The sequence below is a fragment of the Enoplosus armatus genome, chromosome 10 (assembly GCF_043641665.1).
Source record: "Enoplosus armatus isolate fEnoArm2 chromosome 10, fEnoArm2.hap1, whole genome shotgun sequence".
Taxonomy (NCBI): Eukaryota; Metazoa; Chordata; class Actinopteri; order Centrarchiformes; family Enoplosidae; genus Enoplosus; species Enoplosus armatus.
The window spans coordinates 15,491,291-15,515,199 of record NC_092189.1 but is presented as its reverse complement, the minus strand read 5'-3'; the positions used below and the strand labels follow the sequence as shown (position 1 = coordinate 15,515,199).

General features: G+C 42.3%; 1 protein-coding gene across 1 annotated transcript in view; it reads left to right on the top strand.

The window, feature by feature from the left end:
• drp2 (dystrophin related protein 2) overlaps window positions 1-23,549 on the top strand; it is a 107,534-nt gene extending 83,985 nt beyond the window's left edge. The window contains exons 14-25 of the mRNA XM_070913934.1: window positions 2,363-2,448; window positions 4,450-4,607; window positions 7,087-7,253; window positions 8,525-8,636; window positions 9,544-9,680; window positions 11,114-11,179; window positions 16,488-16,553; window positions 18,991-19,137; window positions 20,734-20,986; window positions 22,772-22,889; window positions 23,007-23,093; window positions 23,530-23,549. Coding sequence (XP_070770035.1) covers window positions 2,363-2,448; window positions 4,450-4,607; window positions 7,087-7,253; window positions 8,525-8,636; window positions 9,544-9,680; window positions 11,114-11,179; window positions 16,488-16,553; window positions 18,991-19,137; window positions 20,734-20,986; window positions 22,772-22,889; window positions 23,007-23,093; window positions 23,530-23,549 — 1,417 coding nt within the window. The remainder of the gene's footprint in view (window positions 1-2,362; window positions 2,449-4,449; window positions 4,608-7,086; window positions 7,254-8,524; window positions 8,637-9,543; window positions 9,681-11,113; window positions 11,180-16,487; window positions 16,554-18,990; window positions 19,138-20,733; window positions 20,987-22,771; window positions 22,890-23,006; window positions 23,094-23,529) is intronic.
• Window positions 23,550-23,909: the final 360 nt, after the last annotated feature.

The following is a 23,909-nucleotide window of genomic DNA, read 5'->3' as shown; positions in this document are numbered from 1 at the left end:
TACAGACTACAAGTTTGAAAATGAGAAAAATCTGGGGGTGTGGAGCGACAAAACAACTGACCAAACTGTTGGTTGCTGTTGCATTGTGGGTAATGTACGCGCCATGCTCTGACAAGGAAGAAGAATGTTTGGAATAAAAAAGATGATGTTCTGCTGCATCGATTTCGATATTTTTTTGCTGTCCATCGTCCAGGTGACAATGTTATGGAGTGCATCGCTAAATCTGCGCTGTGCCCTCTTAAATGGCACACTCATCTCTGTCATGCAATGCTCATAAAGGTTTGTATTATAGCGACAGTTCAGAGGATTTTGTATGTGCCAGGCATGCATAAAGGTTCCAGTACCATATACAATATATACTAATATACTTCCTACATCAGTATACTTGCAATATTACATTTCAAGCGTTAGTTACTTTACATATGTGGACTTTGGCCTTCCCTCCAGTGGATTCGAATTTATGTTTATTCTCTTACTGTCTGATTTGATTCTTAATGAGCATACAACTCTCCAGGGTAGCTTTAAATGCTTAATCCATGACTGTGATACATAGTCCTCCATGATGGTGCTGTATCAGGTCTAGAAATGCTGAAGAGCCGGGTGTATTTCTCATTGGGTTAAGCGCTGCTAAAGGACAAAGGTCACATTATACTAAATCTAGGTCTAGGTTAACAGAGTTTTAGGTACATACACATCACATACACACTATGACTTACTATGTGTAAGGTCATGCCACAATAAACAGTTGCAATAAAAACTATTTTTAACAGTTCCTCACAGTGCGAGGACAGTCTGTCTGCAGATTGATGTAATTGGTTCAATGGCTTGTTGTACAGACACCTATAAAGAGCCACAGCATGGCTAAAGCTCCAATAACAATGTCCAGGCAGAGGGCCAATCACCCCTTCTGAGGCACAACAGAAACAAATCCTCTTTCACACCAACATTCACCCCATCTTTGCTCTAGTTTGACTATTCTGTGCCGTCTCCAAAGAAAAAAACACTGAGCACAGACACAGAAATACAGGAATAACCCCACAAGTGCTGTAATTCAGGCGCTAGCTCTTAACTACTTGCTGCTAATGAGAGACAATCAGAGACTTTACCCTCTGCATAAATTTCAGTAATTGCTTTTTATTTTCCAATAAATAGGGGCAGTGAATCTGAATGAAGTGTGTGTATGTTTGTGTGTCCATTTTCAAGTGTTTATTGTTTGCGCCAGTGAATGTGCATTACATGTGCATATATGTTTGTGTGTGTGTGTGTGTGTGTGTGTCCTCCAGAGGCGTGTCACACTAGCAGGGTGTGCAGGAGTGACAAGTCCCCTGAGGAGCAGCACTGGGGTGCATATTGAAGATGGCATGCGACACACAGCGGAAAGTGTGTGTGAAAGGTGCTGACAGCCGGTCGTCCCCATGTGCTCTCCAGCTCCTCTTGGATGTAATAGGGGAAAAGACAGTAATGCTCTCCTTTCTCATGTTTCTCCATGTGACTCTAATTTTCTCGACCTGACTCTAATGGTCTGGCCTGAGTAATGATTCACTTCCTCCGGGTTTGACCTATCTGCGAATTAAAAAACAAAAAAAACAGCGTCCCCTACTTTGTTTTTTTGAACACATTCAAAGCAACATCCAGATCTGGAAATTTAACTCACTCTTTGGTGCAATTTTATACTTCATTGATCTGATGTTCTCTGATGAATGTGATGTTCTTGATGTCTCACTTAACGATTCAAATGTTAATTAGATAAGCCTGTGGTTTCTGCCAATGCTGCTCAGCTCGGCAGTGAATTCTTCCCGGCTGCGTTGGCACCGGAGCTGTGAAATCTGAACACGAACAGTGATGGTGTCTTTCTACAGTAGCTTCCCCATACCCCCCTTTTTTTTATTTCAAGCAGGGAAAAAGCTACAGTGACCCCTTTAGGCTCAGGTCAGGGCACATTTATTCAGCTGGGGACACTTCTGAGCCTCACAAATATTGGATATGTGTCTGTGTAATTGATGTGCGTGTTCTCAAGTGTGTATTTATGCAGTATGTGTGCATGTGTTTGTCTCTAAGTGACATTGTGGTGTATGGGAGCTTATTATTGCTCTTCTGGGCATAAACTCATGGACACAACACTTCATCAAGTCACTGTAGTGCCTTTAGTTACTCTGGATGTGCCCTAATACAATTTCACACTGTTGCACTGACCTGTACTGTACTGCTTTGACCCACGTAATTCCTCCACAATTTGGTCCTCCCAGCAGGCCTGTATGAAGATATTACCACAACACAACACTCCATGATGTGAGATAATTCACTGTACAAAAGATTTTAACCTTACAACTTTTTCTCTCTCTTCTCGCTTTCTTTCCTTTAGTGCTCGAAATGGCAAAATGCGAGTTCTCAGCTTCAAGATGGGATTGGTGAGCTTGTGCAATGCAGACGTCCAAGAGAAGTACAAATGTGAGTCTGATGCTCATTCATGTGCCTAATGCATCGCCTCAACTGCAAACAATGAGCCAAAACAAAAGGCCCTGATTGCCAGTATTACATAAAGACATCCACTTAGTCTAATGGAGGAAATGACTCTGCCGCCGTAATGGAGAAAGCTTTCTTTACTTCTTACAAAGTACACCGAGGGCCTTAAAAGGATTGCTTGCCAAAGACACCATTCATGCACACACTCTCTGTATGGCTCTCACTCTCATTTTTCTTCACAAGTCAACTAGCAAAGAGTTGCTCCCTTCCTCCATTTTGCGATTATAAATTATGCTGTAATGTTTTATTAGTGTGCCGCTCCAGTCTGAGATATGTTTTTACTGTTCCATTGTAACCCCAGTTTACGAGTCATCCTGCAAATATAGGTAAAATGGAGAGTGAGCATTTGAATTGATGGTAGCTGGACCTGGAGCAGCTTGTAGTTGATACAGGATCTGAGACAACATGGCCCAACCCATGCCAGGATTATTCACGCTTGGCTCGCCATCTGTGTCAGTTCTTAAAGACTGAGAGTTTACAGATTCAATTGAATGGTCCTTGATGTGAGTCAGTCCTCTTTTTCTGGTTTCAGGTAGACATGTGGTGGCCTCATCAGTTTGTCATTTCACTGACTGATCTCGTTTTTTGCCAACTCAACACGTCACTGGAATAATATTTACAAATAAATGTGAAAAATTTGCATCAACCCACTTTGAGGTACAGATGGTGGGTGTTTATTCCATCATCACCAGCCTTTGGCTTGTGATTCAAAAAGAATATGCTTGTTATCACTCGTCATTACGATTTCAAAAGTAGTTTAATTACTTGACTTCATGGTAACACAAATTTTCGAGACTACATCACAAGTTACTTGCTTTTAATTAACATTTGCCTCTGCATGAGCACAGTTTTGCAGACATTAACATGCACTGCTTTCACGGCTAATTTGACAAAAGACCAAAATCTGTTTCTGAGATGTAGAGTGGAAGAAATAGTCCATGCAGTTGCAGGTAAGATGGTGATCATAGTAAAAAATTATAGCTGGTAAACAGCATGTTAGCTCTGTCATTGTGAGCATGTTCGCATGCTGACGTTAGTGTGACTCGTGGCTGTGGTTTATTTATTTAAGAAAACATATCAAATACTTAGCAAAATAACTTAGTAATGGGTGTTCAGATAGTTTGTGGCTTCTCCAGGAATACCATTATCTCACTGCAGGGTTTGCAACGCTGCAGGCTGCACATTTCAGATGTAATAGGCCCATATACCGTGATAGTGTCTCCATAAAACATGTCCAAAACTCATCTCTATCAAACAGCTCGATGTGAATATTTAAAATGTCAGACATGCCTCAGCCCTGGTTATGAGAACTATATAGAGACTGTTTAACATGCAGGTGTTAAAGCCAAGTGTTGTCCCTGTAGGGTTGAATAAGTACACAGAGAGGGGGATACATGGGATGCTTATACTGGCATTGTGCAGCACCCTCACATGCCTGTCAGCATTCATCTCCTCAGTGACAGGCAGAGCCCCAGCCACCTTGATAAAGGCCTGCTTCAAAATCTGACAAGACTCCACTTATGCTGCTCTTTCATCTCCTAGCAGAGCAGCCAGGCTGCTGATTCGGTCTCTGTCTATATGTCACTGAAGTGAATTTTATTCCACAAAACAAAGCTTTGGTAAACCTCTTGCCTTGAATTGGAGGCTCATTGTTAAAAAATGGATGAAAAATATGTTGCTGTTCTAAACTTGCAAAGCTTACCTTTTTTTTGAAAAGCGGAGAACATGTAGCAATAAATACAATTGCTCTTAATCAGCAGATGTAGAAGTGTAACAAAAATGCATGCGATAATAATACACGTGAAAGCAGCTGTTCCTCATGTAAACAAATGCAGTGCTCAGCTAATGCTGGTACACACTGGTGTATAATCAGATTAGTTACTGCATAATTGATACATCACTTCATGTATTTTCTGGTGGTTGCAGACTTGTTCCGTCAGGTGTCTGGTCCTGGAGGTTTGACAGACCAGCGTCACCTCAGCCTGCTGCTCCACGAAGCCATCCAGATCCCCCGCCAGTTGGGTGAAGTCGCTGCTTTTGGGGGCAGCAACGTGGAGCCCAGCGTCCGCAGCTGCTTCCGCGTGGTGAGGACAGAGGCACCGCCATGCATGTCACGCCTAAAACACATTCACAGATAGGCAACGGTGCGTGCACAGTTTGCTACGCACAAGCACACACACACACACATATTATGGACAATGAATGCAGATGAAGTCATCTTCGTCTGGAATATGTTGTGACTTCATCCCATTTTACCAGAGAAACACTTCTGACGTTGATATAGTCTGATTTCAGTCACAAGATTCAACTACTGCAGCTGTGAAGTTCTTATGGATTCTAGTGGATCACTGTCAGACCAGCATGTTCACACTTGAAGCAAGCGAGAGGCTGACCACCACTGTGCAGTGTTGTAAGATTGATAGCGCTCTTTTCATCGCTTGAATCAATGACTTGATTGCCCCAATGAGAAATATGAAGTCGACCTTGAAAACCCGCTTATTCATGCTATTACAGAATACTGATGTATCTCAAACCCGCTAATCTATTAATTACTGCGCTGGAAAATAACGAGTGACCTCCAGATGCTCAGAACAGAACTTTTCCGTGCCAAGACAGTATTACAAATACAGAAACAGAATTATAAAGGCAGAAACTTGAAAAATGAATGGCAAAATCCAACATTTGCCTTTGGATGCTTTCCATCAAAAGTTCAAGGAAGTTCATCAAAAAGTGATGACGTCACACCAGGAAGCTGCCAGCTATGTGAAGCCCTTTGTGTTTTACTGACATCAGCGCAGTCCTTCAGAGAAAGAGGAAGCTAAATGCACCATCTCAGGAAATGGAGAAGTTATAATTATTCTAACCAAAGAAGCCCCAACTACAGAACACATACTTGCCTCACAAACATTACATCACATTAATATTGCATTGCTTTTAATGCTCAGTAGTTGTGGATAATGCATGATGTCACTACCCATACATAGACACTGAAATCCAAGAAGTTTAAAAGGGAAAGTCGCTTATAGAAAATGATCTATTGGAATATTGATATGATGAAGCGAGGTCACAGAGTCCAGTAGCGCACAGAGCGATAGCTAATGAGGAGACATATTCAGAGCATGAATTAATTTGTCTTTCCATCCTTTGCTTGTGCTGAATGCGCCTGAACTTGTGCGTGTACGGCGCAGGTTGCAGGAACTTCACCTTGTGACATTCAATTGGGGACACCAGATAATTAGGGAGTTGTTAGCGGCGGGCCACAGCTTTTTTGGAAGGTGGCCTATGCAAATCCTTTTAATTCCCTCATTTTCAAGGCAGATTTTAATTATACACAATCTATTCTGGTCCATGCTTGCTGTATCGGCTATGGCTGCTTAAAATCAATTCCTTTCTCCATTTGCTCCATGTCAGGGCATTTAGTTGGAGATGAAATATCCATGTAATGCGTATTGGGGGGTGACCCATTTGCCTCTTTATCACTTGGCTTGGAAACGAGTGACACCAGTTTGTGGAGATGTGGTTACAGCACCTCAGACTCAGCTGGCAGAGGAGCAAATGATTGTCTTGGGGCAGAGAATACGCAGAGTAAGGAGGCTACGCAGAACAATATGATTTTGCTGAAGGTGTTATGGTATGTGCAAAGGTTATTAGGTCAAATTCAACTGAGGGAATAACTTAACATTGAGTAGATATTTTTATACTTTGTGAGAAGTGTTGTATGTTGATTGTTTGATTCACAAACACATGGCATTCAGTGGATATATGGGGCAGAAAGCACTAGGTTTTGATGGATGACTGAATGTTTATCACTCTACTTTTCCGATGATGTTTAAAGCATCCCATCTGCTCAGCGTGCTGCTTTGAGATACGGCGGCATGCTCAGCATAGTCAGTGCCAGTTCCAGGTGTTCGGTATGCGAGGGGCTGCTGTTTGACCTCCCACACGGAGCGAAGCTGGCTACTCTACTACCAGAGAGGAGCTCCTTCACCCCTGGGGGACTCTACACCTCTGTACATCTCACAGTCTGTGTGATCAGTGTGCACACACACACACACACACATTTAGTATGCTACTTTGCTTGAGCGGTGGAGGAAGCCCCAGGGAAATCAACCTCTTAATGCATCTCTGATGCGGACTTAATGAGAATTTAGCACATCACGGATTTTCAGCGCTTGGCGAGTCATTCTTTTATTAGGTTGACTTCCTTTTTATCCCACTTTCTGGAATTCTCAACAAGGTGAGTCTGCAAACACACATACAGTATACACACAGACACATCCTTTATGTCTGCTGTGCTTTAGCTTCATAATTGTTCAAGTAGTTGCATAAAAGTAAAAGGTATCCCACAGTGTAGTACATCGTCTTTCTCCCTCGCCTTCCTCCACTTATCTTTTATATTCTCTTTGATTCCTTTTTTCCACAACAGCTCACCTGAAACCACCTTTGGAAAGGAAACACACTTTCTCCTCTCATTACTTTATGTACCTGCCGTGCTGTTGGTCTATATTTGGATTGTTTACCGTCTCCTGCACTTCTTTCCTCCCTCCTGCCTTCCTTTCCCAGGCCCCAGGGAAACCTGCGATTGAGGTGTCTCACTTCCTGGAGTGGATGAGCCTGGAGCCCCAGTCGATGGTTTGGCTGCCTGTCCTCCACCGTGTGACTGCTGCAGAGTCGACCAAGCACCAGGCCAAATGCTACGTCTGCAAACAATGTCCCATCAAGGGCTTCAGGTAGGGATGCCAGCGTAGATAAATAGACATACAGAAACATTTTTCACACATGTATAAGTAACATAACATGGTGACTCGTCAGTGATCAAAGTGGGCTATTGCAACATCACATAAAAAAAGAAAAGAACAAATGATATAAGTGAAAACGAGGATCTTATCTCAAATACACAACCAAAATACACATGTTAAATAAAATATACCATTATGAGGGTGTGTAACATAAAGGTCAATATCCCGCAAGTTTAATGGAAATAACAGGTTAAAAGAACTTGGAGTTGAGTATGAAGTATGAATGCAAAAAAAGTCTATAGAATATAGTTTGCAGTAAAATTGCAACTTTTTAATAACTAGAAGAAAGAGAATATTACTTGTGGGAACATTTTAAAAGTCAAAAGGAGAAGAAAGAAATTCATTTTAATAGTGGCAGCTGGCGTTTTCTGTTTTAATTATATATAAGAATCGCTGCTCACTCCTCACTCGATAACGGCTTGTCGGAGATGCATTGCTACTAAGATACAATGCATTATAACAAGAGGAGCAGCAGCACACTCCAATCTGTGTAATCTCTGACCGAAAACTCCTGTTCTTATGAAATATTCTTCATCCTCATAAAATCTGGCACAGAAAAGAATTTGTGTATATATATATGCAAACCATACGTTAAATGAATATTGTATTCAAATATTGATTTGATCTTCTTTTATCTGTATTCGGAAAGTGAAAGTAATCACAATACATAATTTATCACATGATACGACAAGATACGATTACTAATTACAATTTTGATTAACAGATGGCTGTAATGGAATACATATCTGTCTGGAGCAGAGGGATGTGTGAAAAAAGTATGCATGTAGACAAGCATATAAATTCGACACACAGAAAGGCACCAACCCTATATTATGCACACACACAAGTTTGTATTTCTGTACTTGTGAGGACCCTCATTAGCCCCTTAATCTAACCATCACAACTACATGCTTAACCCCAGCCCCTTACCCGAACCTTAACCTAAACCTGATTCTAACCTGAACCTTAAAACCAAGTCTTAACCCTCAAAAGAGCCCATTGAAGGTCTGTCTGAAAGTGAAGACCGGCCAAAATGTCCTCACTTTCCATAAATGTCCTCCCAAGGTCTAAAACTCAAATTGGTCCTCACAAAGATAGGTATACAAGTACACACGCACACACACACACACACACACACACACACACACACACACTCTCTTGCAAACATCAGTTCAGCCTCTGTGTTATATTGATCTTGACAGGTATCGCAGTCTGAAGCAGTTCAATGTGGACATCTGCCAGACATGTTTTCTAACTGGCCGCACTACCAAGGGAAAGAAGCTGCACTACCCCATCATGGAGTACTACACGCCAGTAAGACAAACATTATCAAGTTCTGTAACAGACTTCAAATTCAAGCCTCCAGGGACGAATAAAACTCAGCAGTACTCCAAAAAAATACTACTATCTCCCGATTCCTGCAGCCAGACATAGAATTAGCTCCCTCTCTGCTGTGAGATCTCTATCATCTGTGTATACCGTTAGGTATGCTTACACTGCCTCGTCCAGATCTATAGTATGCAGAGATTGAGTACCACTCAGCCGTAACATCCTTTCTGGCTCACATAGTGCACACATAAAGTGGTATTTGGAGCACACGTCGTGCACTAAACCCCAATAAAGCCAGAGTCTTAAGCGATTGCACGCACATTTTCCGAAGTTGAGTTCATTCCAAAGGAGTAGCTGAAGCTGGAGTGTGCTGAGATGGTGCCAGATTTAATCTCTAATCAATTCTGGGCTGTAAAATATAGCAAAAGGCCATTTGTACAATTATTTTTTTCACTGGACAATGTTTTATATTAGCTTGCTACGTTTTTTTCACAACTGTGAGACAGGCAGGTGCCCATAGATTTCTACTACGATAGAGAGAGCAGGAAATAGAGAGCCAGAGAGAGAGACAGAGAGAGACAGAGAGAGAGAGAGAGACAGAGAGAGAGACAGAGAGAGAGAGAGAGACAGAGAGAGAGACATAGAGAGAGAATGAAGCAGAGAGAGAGCAGCCGAATGTGAATGAGGAAGCAGATGGAGGAATAAGTTAGCCTTCTAAAGTTAAAATAAGACAAACCAGCGCCAAGACAGAGTGGACAAATTTCAGATGAGATCATTTTGGAGAAAGCAACATTTTCAAGAATTGTTAAGCGGTGTCATTTGTCTCCCACCCCATCCCCTCCTGCTGCCTCTCACCCCTCCCCCAACCCCCTCCTCCTAAATCACACTCCAGACAACTTCGGGAGAGAAGATGAGGGACTTTGCCAAGACTCTGAAGAATAAGTTCAGGTCAAAGCAGTACTTCACCAAGCACCCTCAGAGAGGTTACCTGCCGGTGCAATCTGTGCTCGAAGCCGAGAGCTCGGAGACGTGAGTCCCACACATAAACACAGACATCCTTCCGTCTCTGCTTTTCTGTCATCTGTCTCTCACTTAGTCTCACTTTCACCCTGCTGCTGTAGGCTAATTATCATGCTCTGACAATTTTTGGGCAGTCGCCAAGATGGGTTAAGGGGACAGCTCTGTGTTCGACATTAACACAATGTTATGCCTATGATCTCAGTCTGGATCAGATGCTCTGTTCACATGGGTGAGTCTCACCCAAAGGGAAAAACAAGAATGATGAGACTAAAATCCATGAGGACATCAAGAACCATAGCTCAGGGCTACGACAGTACCCAGGAAGATTTAGCATGATTATGGGTCCATGTTTTGGCTGATTGTGTCTCTGTTTGGGTCACATTTTATAACCTCAAACTGTCCATCCGCTGACACAGAGCTGAGACAAGACTGGATCCCATATGCTAGTATTTTAATATGTTTTTATATGTTATTATACGTATTACTTATTAAACTTACTTCTGATTATATTATTATTATTGCATTAGCGTATAAGCAGCATTTTAATGTTGTAGCTGGTTGAAATGGATCTGAGGCGGGATCTGGAGTGAGGAGACCTGGAGCACACAGTTATAATAAGAGCTTTTTAATAAGGTGCTGCACCTAATGTTGCAATATAAAGAGTTTCTTCATCACAGTAAGAAGAGGCAGTGCAGACATTTAAATTCCCTGCCCCCAGCCAATAGCTGTCTCTTATTAGATGGACAGGGTTTAGTCGTTGCTTATGTCTGTGTATGTATGAATATACATCATGAAAACATCATAGAAAACATCCTAGGAAGCATCATAGAGAAATCATAGAAAACATTTCTTAATTTAATCCATGGTTCAGTTGTACTTCATGTATAAACCCAGAAGCTTTCCCTGCAAATCAGATTGTTTACAATGTCTCCTCCTCCAGGGGACGGGGAAATCTTTTCAATACCCCAGGATTTCAGGGTGGAGGCCGATCCATGATTTGCAGTAAATTATAACGTGCCACTGCATACTCAAGGTTCTTAAATGAATAGCCTTATTATAAAGCTATAACTGGATCCTCCAGATCCTGAACTACTCGTAGCTCACTGACACACGCAACCTGTGATGAAGGGTCATGAGTAGGTAGTGCTTGATTATAAAGCATCACGAGCCAAACATGTTGGGACCCAGTGGTTTAATCAATGTAAATGCATCATATGTTTAGACCCTTGTATATATGTTTTGTGTGTAAAATCTTATTCTTCAAAATAAGTAGTCTTGTCTGCCTTGTTTGCATCCTAACAATAAAACTCTCTTCTACCGGATTATCGCATTGTGTGTGTGAATTAAGTTTAGATTCGGCTTTTCTACAACCACATATTCACCTTGGCAGAGTGTTAAAAAGGCCTCTGTGAGGTATCGACACTTGCTTCTGTTGTTCGCAGGCCGTGCTCCTCACCCAAGCTGCCCCATGCAGACACACACAGCAGGATTGAACATTATGCCAGCAGGTACGTGGCTCACTGTGCTGTGCTATACATCAAATCATTACAACAAAGTCTGTCTCTTTCCGCTCTCCAGATCAACCCCTTCTTCTTTGTATTCACCCCCCCCCCCCCCCCCCCACCTCTTCTCCTCCCCGAGCCTCCTCTGCTCCCTCACCCTCAAGTCTTCGCCTCACGCTGATTGAAGTATTGATTTGGCTGCGTTGTGCACTGTACTTCAGCCAGGTAGAGACTGTACTGCCCAGCGGTTTCCTTCACGCTTACTCTCCACGCAAACACACACTGGTGCACTTAAGCAGAGCAGTTTGTGGTGTGTGTGTGGAGGTCAGCGGGGTTCAGTGCGCCTAGCGGCCTGTCACTCGCTAGGGCAGTGAGCCCATTGGTCACCTGGGAGCTGTTGGTGTGGATTAGTGTCTGTCTGACAGGTTATAAACAAGGCACAGCACTGGACTCCCACACTCCTGGCAGCTCTGCCCACAGTACTGCAGAGCTGGACACACACACATTTCCACTGAGCCTGCTGTGTGTGTGTGTGCCATTGTGTATTACTTCCCCGAGGCTCTTACACACAACTGCCTTACACCCTGCCAAAACAGAGGGAACACACACCAACAAGAGAGCAGGCACAATTGTCCTCTTTACCCCTCTTATCTCTCCCTTTTTTCCGTTTCTCTTGTTTTCTGTTTGCCTTTTTATTCTTATCTCTGATCCCTCTCTCCTCTGTTGTATCCCACCCACACATTATTTCTCCCTCTTTTTTCTATCCCTTGCTATCTCTCTTCTAGCCCTTTCTTCTCCTCCATTCTTTAATATATTTTCTGTTACGTTCGCCTACGTTATTGCATTTGTTGCTAATTACAGTACAGTTTGCTTCAAAGAGCTCTTGACTCATGTTGGTCACTCAGAAAGAAATCCTAGCCAGCGTAATAATGTCGCTGCCTGTAGCCTTCACATAAGAATGAATCAGTAAGGGTTTTTACTTGAGAGAATAACCTTCGATCATTGAGTTATGCTTTCATAAAGTGTCCCAAAATGGTAACATCCCTATTTGTCTTTTATGAGCACTAAATGACGCATTAATAAATGGTTTATAACACTCTATAATGTAGTTGCAAGCAGATGTAAGGACAGTTAAAGTGTATGTATTTAAGTCACAGCTCATATGAAGCATCTATTACTGGTGTAGATGCTTGATGATTGATTGTATTCTCATAATGATGAGTCTTCATGAACAGTTTTAAACTATGAGGCTGGCGATATTCTATATTTCTTTTATTCATAACAACTTCTGTGAGAGACCAAAGCCTACTTTGTGACTCTGTTCTTTACTACTGAAGACGTAAATCTTTAAAAATGGGTCGTGAATATACATTTTCATTATTTCCTAAATCAGCTGGGCAACTGTGGCTTTTAGGAAATGTTAATCAAACAGTAAACTGAGATTTTGTTGGGGGCTTATTTTCAGCCACAGGATCTGGTGAGCTAGCGAGTGTTTTTGGCAGCAGGATTGTGTGTCGGATTAACTCTAAATAAACTACGGCACCCCGTATTCATCGTGATGAAGGAACGTGTCACCCAGTGCAACGGTGTGGCTCACTGATGTGTGTTTAATAGTTTTGGACAACAATGGAGCTCTGTGGCACGGAGGCATGTATAAGCTGCAGGCTTTGCTAGACAACACTTGTTATTAGGATCAGTTCAGTGCTGGCTTTGGTCTTTTTATGGGATTTGATGACAATAATAGAAATATAGAATATCACCAGACTAATCCTTTAGACCTACCTGTGAATGATCTGTATGCGTTTGTAAAGAGTTAACAAATGCTTTATGACACACTGGTCTAGATATATATCTTCACACATGATTACAGATGCATTAATAAAACTTAACAATGTCCTTGTACTGTGTTCTGGTAGTGTGAGTGTTTACTGCTAATAAGTGCTCAAAGAGGGGGTTAAATTAAAGTTACCATTGTGCTGTATATTGCCACACATGTTACAAGAACATAATGATGTTGCAGTAGTTTTTATCCTATTCAATTAAATGTAATAGCCCTTTAATAAATGGCATTGCAGTGAAGCTAATTAAGAGACAAATCAGAGGTATTTTGACTCAATTCAATGGTAGTTTTTGAGGCCTCAGTTAGCTGTGTTGAATTGGACGACATGGTAATTGGGGCAGACACTAATCCCACAGTTGGCAGTTCGATCCCTGGTTCCTCATGTCAACATGTCAATACTGCTCCCGATGGTATTGACCTGTTGCCAGTGCCTGGCATTGTAGTCTGTCAAAAGAGAAAGGTAAAAAGATAAGAGGCACTGCTTTTATTTCTTGTGCTTTTATCCAAAATAATCATTGACTAGTATCACTTTGGTCCAATGTGCCTTAAATACATTTTACTGGCTAAAATGAATGAGTATTGGCATTTGAGAAGTGAGAGCACATTGATCTGAGCACCGTCATAATAAGAGTAGACAGTCCTTATTATGGGAATGTTGAGTATTTTATCTGTGCTCTGGCAGCATGCAGAATTGACTTCAATCGTCTTTTCATTTCTTTCTTTCTTTCTTTCTTTCTTTCTTTCTTTCTTTCTTCCTCCCACCTCTCTACCTGCCAGTTAGTAGAGAATATAAAGGTATAAATTACATTCCGTATTTGAATTCATTCACCCCATTAATCGTAACTCACCGCTCCCTTTGAACACTAATGGAAAGTCAAGCCGATATAAAAATACTGGATGTCATCACTGGCAGGTCAGTGTCTGAAATTCTTCCCCTTGGGATGACATATTAGATAGGTGTGTGTGTGTGTGTGTGTGTGTGTGTCAAAGTGCCCTTCAGCCAGTGAGGAGTATATGTGTTAATCCATAGCAATAATGTAGTCTCCAGTCATCTCAAGGGAGATAAAATATTTGATGTTTGGGGTTAGGAAAGCCAGATTCGTAGGCATGTCAAAGCCAGAGACAGCCTCTGTCTCTTCCTCTCTCTCTCTCTCTCTCTCTCTCTCTCTCTCTCTCTCTCTCTCTGTACCCCCCCCCCCCCCCCCCCCATATCGATGCAGGAGTAGAGTTCATGCCTTTCATCATCAGCGCTGCTTCGACAGCTTGTAGAGGATGGATGAGAGGAAGATAATAAAAAACCTCTTAGAACTCTGTTAGGATTTCTCCTCTCTTACCCCCGCTCTCTCTCCCGTTTCTCATTTCCTCTCACATCTATTTACATTCATACAAGAAGCTTAACACACAAGTATGCACAAGACACCCACCCACCCACACACACACACACACACACACTACTATTTCCCGTTACTTTCTGTCCTTTCCTCTCTCATTTGCTGTTGGTTTGTGGAGGCTTTCAGATGAATAGTGTCGCAGATTGAATTACGAGCGGTCAGGTTCACAGGCCGGGCCTCCTCCAACAGGACTTGGATAAATCCTAAATTTCTCAGCGCTATGGACTCATTGGACACTGGAGAGAAATAGGATGTAATGTGGATGCCCCTGACAGCCTCTACATCACTCACTTCTCCTCCTCCTCCTCCTCCTCCCATCCCTCACTCCTTCAGCTGACGACATTCTGCGAAAGATGATGCAGCATGGGGTGTGTCGTGTGTGTTTGCTGCAGTGTAGACTTAAGACCAGCTTTCATGTGGCACATGTGTATATATGCAGCTATGTATGTGCACCAGTGGGTTGCTTCTCTGTGCTGATTAATTACCTCACTTGAAGGAGAAACCACCCTTTGATCCTCTAACACGGTTATTTATCATTAACATGTGATATTCAGTGGACTGCAGCAGTTTGTGATGAATTAATTTTGTGTTGTAACCACTTTCACTCAACCCGTGTCATGCATCTACTTTCAGACCACATCTTCCTACATTTCCTTTTAATGAGTGTCAGAGAGTGGGTGGCTGACCCTGAATTCAGGTGTAAGCTACATGTAGGTGGAGGAGGCAAAGGTGATAACAACAGAGGGCAAAGGTTTTTCAGTCAAGAACAAGCTGCTTATACATGATACTGATGCTTCTACAAGTAATTAGTGGTGAATGATGATCTGGTCACGCACATACACAAAGAAAACACTACTAATAATTGTTGTAAACAGTGTTTTATTGTGTTAAGAAATGCAAGGCCCCAGGCTGGATCCTAGTGTATTGATATAATATTGGTATATTAGTCATGAAATGCCACAAATTGCAGCTGCACACCCAAATGAGCGAAGTGCAAACAACTGAGTAAGATGCCAACTCTAATAAAGAAAAGTAGTTGCACGCTGTAAGAGAGTGTAAGAAGCTATACTAAATAATTTAATAGCATGGGAGTAGTTTGAGTGTGTGACTACTTTTGTTTATTTGAGCTAGCATATTAGACATAACATACACTTTAATATGAATTAGCCAAAATATGCACTTTAATATGTAGCGTAATGTCAAAATGTTATCCAATTTCTCTTGTTTTTCATTATTTTTTTCAATTTAATAAATGGACTGCATTTATATATATTATTTATAATTTGCCTTTCACTCACTAATTCACACACAAACACTGAGCGAGCAATCATGCAAGGCACTGGCCTTACCAGTGGGAGCAACTGGGCCCAGACAATTCCCCATTTTTTATTTTAAAGACACACAATTCATTTTACACAGTGATTCTTTTCCCGCCATCAAAACAGCAAAAGCGCCATGTATTTTTCACACACTAAAAACATTTTACCCTCGTCTAGCATTTTTTATTAGTGCAGCTGTCCACTGACAGTCAGCAGGACACAATGCAGAAGTAGAAGCGCTGTCCTTGGTCCTAAAAGCCACACAGCCGCTCACTCGTTCCTCACACAGACACACAGTTGCTGTCTGTGGCGTTCGTTCTGAAATACTTCTTTTTATTGCCTGCATGATGCTAGACAGTGTACGGTATTTTATCAGAGTTTTATTCTCCCTCTTTGTGGACACTTTTATAGCCACTCTGCAGCCTTGTCAGCCAGATGTTTGTGGACAACTCGCTGCTCAGTCGCAGTCCATAATACAAAAAGGCCACTGGTTTTATTCACACCACTTAAGAGCTAAACTGCACTGATTGTTTTTTCTTGTGTTTGAGGAAGCACATTGCCCGGTGTGTGATAATATCAATGTGTTGCTTTTGCTTTTTCCCACATTTGCTCTGACTCACCCACTCTCCTGTATTTCTCTTTTATTGTGTGTCTATTTGTATACACATGTGTGTGTAAATATGTGTGTGGGTTTGTGTCACATGCTGTCCTTGGTGTGTGTGTGTGTGTGTGTGTGTGTGTGTGTGTATACTGTATATGTATAGGTTGGCAGAAATGGAAAGCCAGAATTGTTCATTCTTCACGGATAGCCTGTCTCCTGATGAAAGTCTGTGAGTATGCTGTCACCCCGACACTACGAACCCCCTCATTACAACCACAGCCGTTCACAGGGATTATGTGTGTGTGTATGTGTGTGTGTGTGTGTGTGTGTGTTTTGCGTGTACAGTCTTTCCTCTTGATACAATGATTGTCTCTGTGTTTACGTGTGTGCTCAGGCTCGTGCATATATGTTCGACGGTTAGGGAAAGATTGGGTAATCACATGAATAATCAGCCACATAATGAAAATGGCCCCCATCATGCACATACCTGCTGCGATTGAAGTCTGTGGTTGTGGGTAGATACACAAAGTCCCAGCTGAGGAGCGAGAGGCATGTGTGTGTTTGTAGAAGCTGGCTGAGTGGCGGGGCGGTGGTGCGCTTACAGCAGTGAGAGGAATAGGGATGTTTGATGTGAATTGGACAGCCAGTAAGGTGAGTCCTCATTGTGGGAAGCTGAGAAAGTAGGAAAGACTGGTTAGGGTTGTTTATTTGTGTGACCATGTCTTATTTTGTTGGCATCTATGTGGGCTGTCGACCGTCTCCTCTCTTCGCTTTAAAGTCAAGGTTGCATGTCCAGCAGCTCCGTGCAAAGCGTTGTTTAGGGTTTTTTAGGGCTCCAGGTGTGTGTCTGTGTGTGTGTATTTTGAAGTGTGCTCATTATTTTTTATTTTCAGACGTGTTTTATGTGTGTGTTCCCTGAGAGGAGGCTGTGATTGACATCACACTAGAAGCTAGTTTTAGGCTTAGACAAAACTACACTACTTTTTACTACTGACACCTGTGCTTCTCGACCCCGCTGCCAATGTCTTTGTTACGATGTGCATGTATCTCGAGTGTCGCTTGGATGGAGCTTTGTCTCAAAAACGTGTGAATATCAGTGCATGAACGTATAGTATTTGCATCTGTGTCTGTCTATAATTGCATGTCTGAGAGTGTGTTTGTATGCGTGACACTTCCCTTCTACCCCTTGTGTATAGCGTGTTGTTTTCAGCTCTTGTTCTCTTGTACGTTGTTGTTCTTATTCTGCGAAAACCGTCCTTCTGTCTGTCAGTGCCTCTCTGTTTTTCCTGCTGCATGGCTCTGTACATGCCGCTGTGCTATCTGTGCCTCCAGCTGGTGTTTGGCTGACATCATACTGTTTTCCTGAACCATGCTGCCCGTGTGTGCAGCCTTCACCCTCCACCTGTGTGCATTGTTCTGAGTTCACAGTTCCTGCTTATTGAAAATGAAATTGAAATAAAATGAAAATGAGTGAACCCTTAAGTTTAGGTCAGTGGAACCATCAGTCTTCCATAAGTGGGTGAATCAGTATTTCTTGTTAATGCTATGCTCAAAATAAATGTTTGAATTCCACACCAACTTTATTTAAAGTTTGTCATGTTTATTTTACATAATAGCATAATTAAACTTAATAAATATTTATCTTTCTACTAAGCTAGCTAAGCTACTACTTAGTTATGGCAACATTTCACTTACAACCACAATAATTTTGGAAAGTTAATGTAAGATAACTACGGTGGCCCTGAGGGTCAAAACACAACGACATTTCACAAACCGTAAGATATCTTCTCTTTCATATAATCTGTTACAGCTTTCAATATAGATATATACATTTTTCTGGGGTAGAAACATATAGGTAACACTTGCATTAAATGTAAAATAGTCTGTAAAATAATGTGGGTGAGTGGTGATGTGAAGGATTTGCCAAACGTAAGAAAGATTCCTATAAATTTCCCATTAATGGAAAATTGGGAGAATAATTCAAAAACTTAATTTTCTTAACAAAGTAAAGGAGGTAAATAAAAATGTAAAAAGAAAAGGAAGAAAGAAAAAAAAATTAAAAAAACAAAAATAACATAGTAGAAGTAGAAGAGGTGTGCTGCAGCTAAAGTGGATCCGGCCACCTCAATAAATACCTCTGTGATGTATGATTTGGCAGTACAGGGCAATTTCCAATAACTTGCCTTTAACTTTGGCTCAATAATAGTTTTACTTCGTAGCCCAAAGCATTACCGCAACATATAAATAGACAAACAGCTTAAGATAATGGCCAAACATTCACAGATGCATTTATTGTTTTACAGCCGTAGGTTGACCATCAAAGTGCTCTGTTGCATTGTCAATAAAGTGTTTATTATTTGGGCAATATATTGTGATGTAGCTTAAGATCCAACCTCCATTTTTGATAAATGGGAGTGGATTTTTATTGGTGTGGTGAGCCAAGTTTATTACAGAACATTTAATATTTGGACTGTGAACTTGGCACAGCGTCCCTTCTCGCTCTGTCCAGCCTTGTTGCATTGCGTCTCGTCCTGTAATACGTTTCCTCGTCCTGCTTGCCTTGCTTTGGCCTGTCTGCTCTCCCATGCCGTCCTTGGCTCTGCTTTGTGCTGCTGGTGGCTGTGTGCTGGTGGCTCAGTGTGCTGTCTCCTGTGTGGGGGACTCAGGGATGAAGATCAGTACCTCCTGCGTCACTCCAGCCCAGCCCTGGACCATGACTCACCCTGCGGACAACACATGCTGCTGGCCCACCTGGAGCACCAGGACAAGGAGCAGCTCCAATGCACCCTGGCCCGCCTAGAGAACGAGAACAGGTCTGTAGCCAGGAAAAGGAACAAATGTGTTTTAGAGCATGGTGCTTCGAGTGTGGAGCTGGGTTCCTTTCTTGATTTGTTCAGGTGGTGGAGTCATTTTACTGAGTGTGTTTGTTTTCACACTCAATAAATCCTTCTGAACATATTGTTGTACGTCAACAGAGTACACCAACTCCATCACATTCATAAAACTTGCTATTTTTGTAAGCATTGAGAACTGTGTTGAATTTGATTTGGTTATAGATCTGAATGAGGTTTAGATAAAGGTTTGGGATAAGGCATGTAGCAGAGCCGTAAAAGTTTGGTTTAGGGAGTGATTTTCATCAGTAAAGCTCCCCAGAAGATTGAACAGCACAAAGAAGACAAGAAACATTTTCTGTGTGCATACGTGGCAGTAAAGCCTGTAAAATAATGTGGTGATGACATGGAAACACCTTCAGTTTGATGTCGGTGTCCTGCAGAAGAGACGGGAAGAGTCCATTATGGACTGGTGTGATACGAGTGTGACGCACATTAGTTTAGTTAGTAAGTTTAAGTTAATGCCTGAATTTGAATGCATTGTGTCCTGGTAGTTAAGAGATCTCAGGCATTTTCCATAAATGAGGCAAATTCCTTTCTCCTGTCCTCGTAATTGGTTACCAGAGGCAACCTTTATGCGAATGATTCATATGAATAATTTTCTCTTGTCTTTATTTCGGTTGTGACCTTGCCGCACACACAGCCACATACACACACACACACACATACACTTGTGCCCTTTGGGTGTCTGAAACCTTCACCCAGTTCAGTTTTTGCCTCCTGTTATGACATTGCTCCGTTGTCCTTATTTATGACTGGAGTTGCTGCTGTTGCTTAGTTTGTATCCTCTGCTGTGGCTCACACCTGAGCAATAAATATATACCACAATCAAACACCTTCTTTTGGGTGTTCAGGTCATCTTTAACAGCTTAAAATAATAATTTTGTTACCTTTTTCAAAAAGTCCAGTGTGTGTCAAAGGGCAGGGTTACTAGTTCAATACTTTTCTACATACTAGGTTTTAAAAGAAAATGTGTTAATTTAGCAATTATTAAAGCCGATGTCAACAAAACACAGAGGTTGATCTCCTGCACTTGATATTTGGTTGTGATGACACTGTGATATGTGCAGTTTTTGTTTGTCTGAAACAGAAGGTTATTACTAATTCAACACTTAAGTAGACCAACATCATTTTCCAGCACCCAAATAACTTAAAACACCTTTAGTAACGCTTCACAGCACAGCGCGCAGTCAGTTAATGGCCGTGGCGCCACAGAGATAGAAGACACTGATTTATTGCCGCTTACATTCAAAATGAAGATGATTGCTCTCCACATGGAAGATATCAACAATACATTAGCCCCTTGCTGCACTGTTTTTTGTGTTTATGCATGTGGTGAAATTGTTCTAATTATATAACTTGCAAACAAGTCAGATTGTTATGTGTAGGCGTATTTTTTTGTCAGACAGGTGGAAGCTGCATAAATTACCTTTAGTTGTGTGTATGTGTTCTATATTCTGCACCAACATGTGGGCCTGACTGTTTTCCCTTCATCTGTCCTCCACTGTGGGTCCTCAGGGTGCTGCAGGGCGAGTACAGGAGGCTCAAGTGGAAGCACGAGGAGGCGGCGTCAGTTCCCATGCTGACTGAGGCGGGAGAGGGCGGTCCAGGTTCACCCACAGCGGAAGGGCAGCAGGATGAGGAGCTCCTGGCCGAGGCGCGGGTCCTCCGGCAACACAAGACGCGCCTGGAGACCCGTATGCAGATCCTGGAGGACCACAACAAACAGCTGGAGTCCCAGCTGCGCAGGCTCAGGGAGCTACTGCTACAGGTACACCTCTGTAATCTAGGTGTAATGTTTGACTCAAAGTAGTGTAGTCCTGCTTTGTCCAACGGAGACATGTAACCAAAATTTGGTCATTCCTTTCATTTGCAGATGTAGAAATGGTCATCCATGCTTTTATCTCCTCCAGACTTGACTATTGCAACACACTTTATTCTGGTCTAAGCAGGCAAAACATCCAAAGCAATTTATACAAAGCGCTGCTGCCAGACCTTTAACACATTCTTAGAGAAGTGACCATATCACAACAAATCCTTGCTGCCGTCTGCTGGTTACGTGTGAGTTTTTCGAATAGATTTTAAGATTTTACTGCCCGAAGCCTTGCACGGTCAGACTCCTGTCTGTATCTGTGATCTGCTAATTCCCTATGAGCCTGATCTCTTCTTAAAACTCACTTTCATGTCTCTTCTTAACTGATGGTATTTGTAGCAATTGTTTAAATGATTTAATCCTGTTTTATCTTTTATGTTTTGGATTTTATTTACTTTAACTTTAAACACTGAAGGTCACGTTTTACCCCTACAGTCACCAATGTGTCCATCAGCAGCATCTGCTCTGTTAGGGGGCTCTGGTTAACTGCATCTGCTATATTTCTTACATGTAACTGAACGGTATAGCTGCAGTTTGAATAATGGGCACAGGCAGACACATTGAAGTTCAATGGTTTTAAACATTTGTATGCATTACAGTGCATACATCCAGTAGCACAATGCTTCACATACATTCAAGTGCAAAAGGGAAAAGAAGGTACATGTAAAAAATATGCAAAATGACAACTGCTCTGTAAAATGTAAAATTTTAACTTTGAAGATATGACACTGCAAGATGGAAATGCCAGTAGTGTGAGTACAAAAAAGTATAGAAGGAGTTAAGAAAGAGGATAAGCCTTAAGACACTCTGGAGCGAAATATAAAAGGATTTACTGCAGTCTAAAGGAAAGGTGTGAGAAAGAGATGGATAGGAGAGTGGAGGCTGACACACGCAGTCACTGGGTTACTATAATAAGCGTGAAAGTGTGAATTGTTAGCAGTGGGAGCACAGGTGTAAATTGTGCATGCAGGTCACTGAACAAAGAGAAAAAAAGGGAGTGAGTGACAATGAGAGAAAGACTCTGAGAAAGAGGGACATGATGCTTCTTCTTCAAGTCAAAGACTTGGAAATTGAGAGTGATGGGGAAAGAGCGTGTGGCAGAGTAGGTGGAGGCACACATTCCTAGGTTAAAAATAAATACTGTTCCGTTTCTTTTCTCCCAGGACCAATATCACAGTTTCATTTCCTCAAAAAATAAAATCAGTAAAATCTGCCATTGGAAGTGTATGTAACTCTAATCTCTGCAGACATCTCATTGCAACTACTGAACGTACTCTTGAGTATTGTTGCAGCATTGCTAAAAACAATACAAAAGACGGTAGGTTGCATATATGTGGTATTTGGGAATATCCCTGAGAGTTACATTATGCATCTTTGATTGTGATTTGATACCTTCCCCCACATCCGTCAGCGTGTTTCCTGCAACACTGCTGTGTCTGTCTTTTTATCTGTCTATCAAAGCAAGGATCATAGTAACCTGATGGTTTTGAGTAACAGCTGTCGGGCAAAATTGGCTTTTCTAAAATTGTTCTGCTCGGAGATACCAGTCGAGGGCAGCTGGCTGAGTGCCATTAACTATCCCATTCATTATCATGTGAAAGGCTGAATTACTCTGTAGCCTGAAACATGATGAATATGAGCAATTATTTGGATTGAATGATAATCAGTCTTTCCTAAAATCAGCCCAAAGATGATTCGGAGGCCAACGGATCGGAACCGTCAACCCTGTCTTCTCCCGTGTCCGGAGGGGGTCACCACGGGGAGCCGGCCAGCAGGGAGACCACTGACACTGAAGCAGCAGGTCAGCGACGTGCAGCCAGGCTCAGATGTGGGCTTGACATATGCACGCACTTTGAATATGAAACCATCCCACCCTTAACCATTCATGGAGGTATAACCTTCTCTGTGTGTGTGTCAGGAGATGATATGGAGCACGAACAGGACACGGTGCTGCAGCTCCAGGAGGTCATCGAGCAGCTGAGAAACGTCTTCCCTTCAGAACCGGGTGAGTTCGTCTCGGCTGCACGGACCGTAGAAGCTGTGGCAACCCACGCTTCATGGACAGACTCTTTGCTCCTCCATCACCCGCGGGAGAGTGAGAGATGGAGAGGAGAGCAAATATGAACTGCTGTGGGTCGATAGTTGGGGGAGGGACAGGGAGATTAAATGGCAGAGAGGAGGAGTAAGATAAAGAGAGACAGCGACAGTAGCAAAGAGAGAGAAAGAGAGTGCCAGTGTCACACACTTTGCAAACTGTCCCGTTGCATTTAAAACGCAATTTGCTGGGCAGTCCAAAGCCTGTAGCTTGAACAAAGAAAGGGATTATCATAATTATAGCCGTCTTAGTTATAACCAAGAAAATGTTCTCAGTCTTATGCATGTGTTACTAAAATTGTAAAAGCTTTTCCTTTTTTTCCTCCTCTTCTTTTTCCTAATTTCAGGCACCACCTCACACATCTAACCCCCGAGTGGGCCTGGAGGAGCAGAGTGAAAGCCTGAAAGGACCCCTGATGGCAGAGGGAGGAGCTCCACACGGCTGAGGTCAGGCCACAATACACCAGGCCCTGTGACCACTACAGCAGCTATGATACCCAGAGCTATCCCCCCCACTGGAACTCTGTGCACTCTGTGAACACTGCAGCAGCTATGATACCCAGTGCTAACCCTCCACTGGAACTCTGTGCACTAAAAGCCTTTTTCATGCAAACTGCTAAAGGCTGCCGCTGATGTCCGTTTGGCCAGGCTTGTGATTCGTAACTTCAATGGCGCAGCCTGACATGACGTTAACGAGCCAAAGGAAACTAACGTTAGCAGCAGGTCA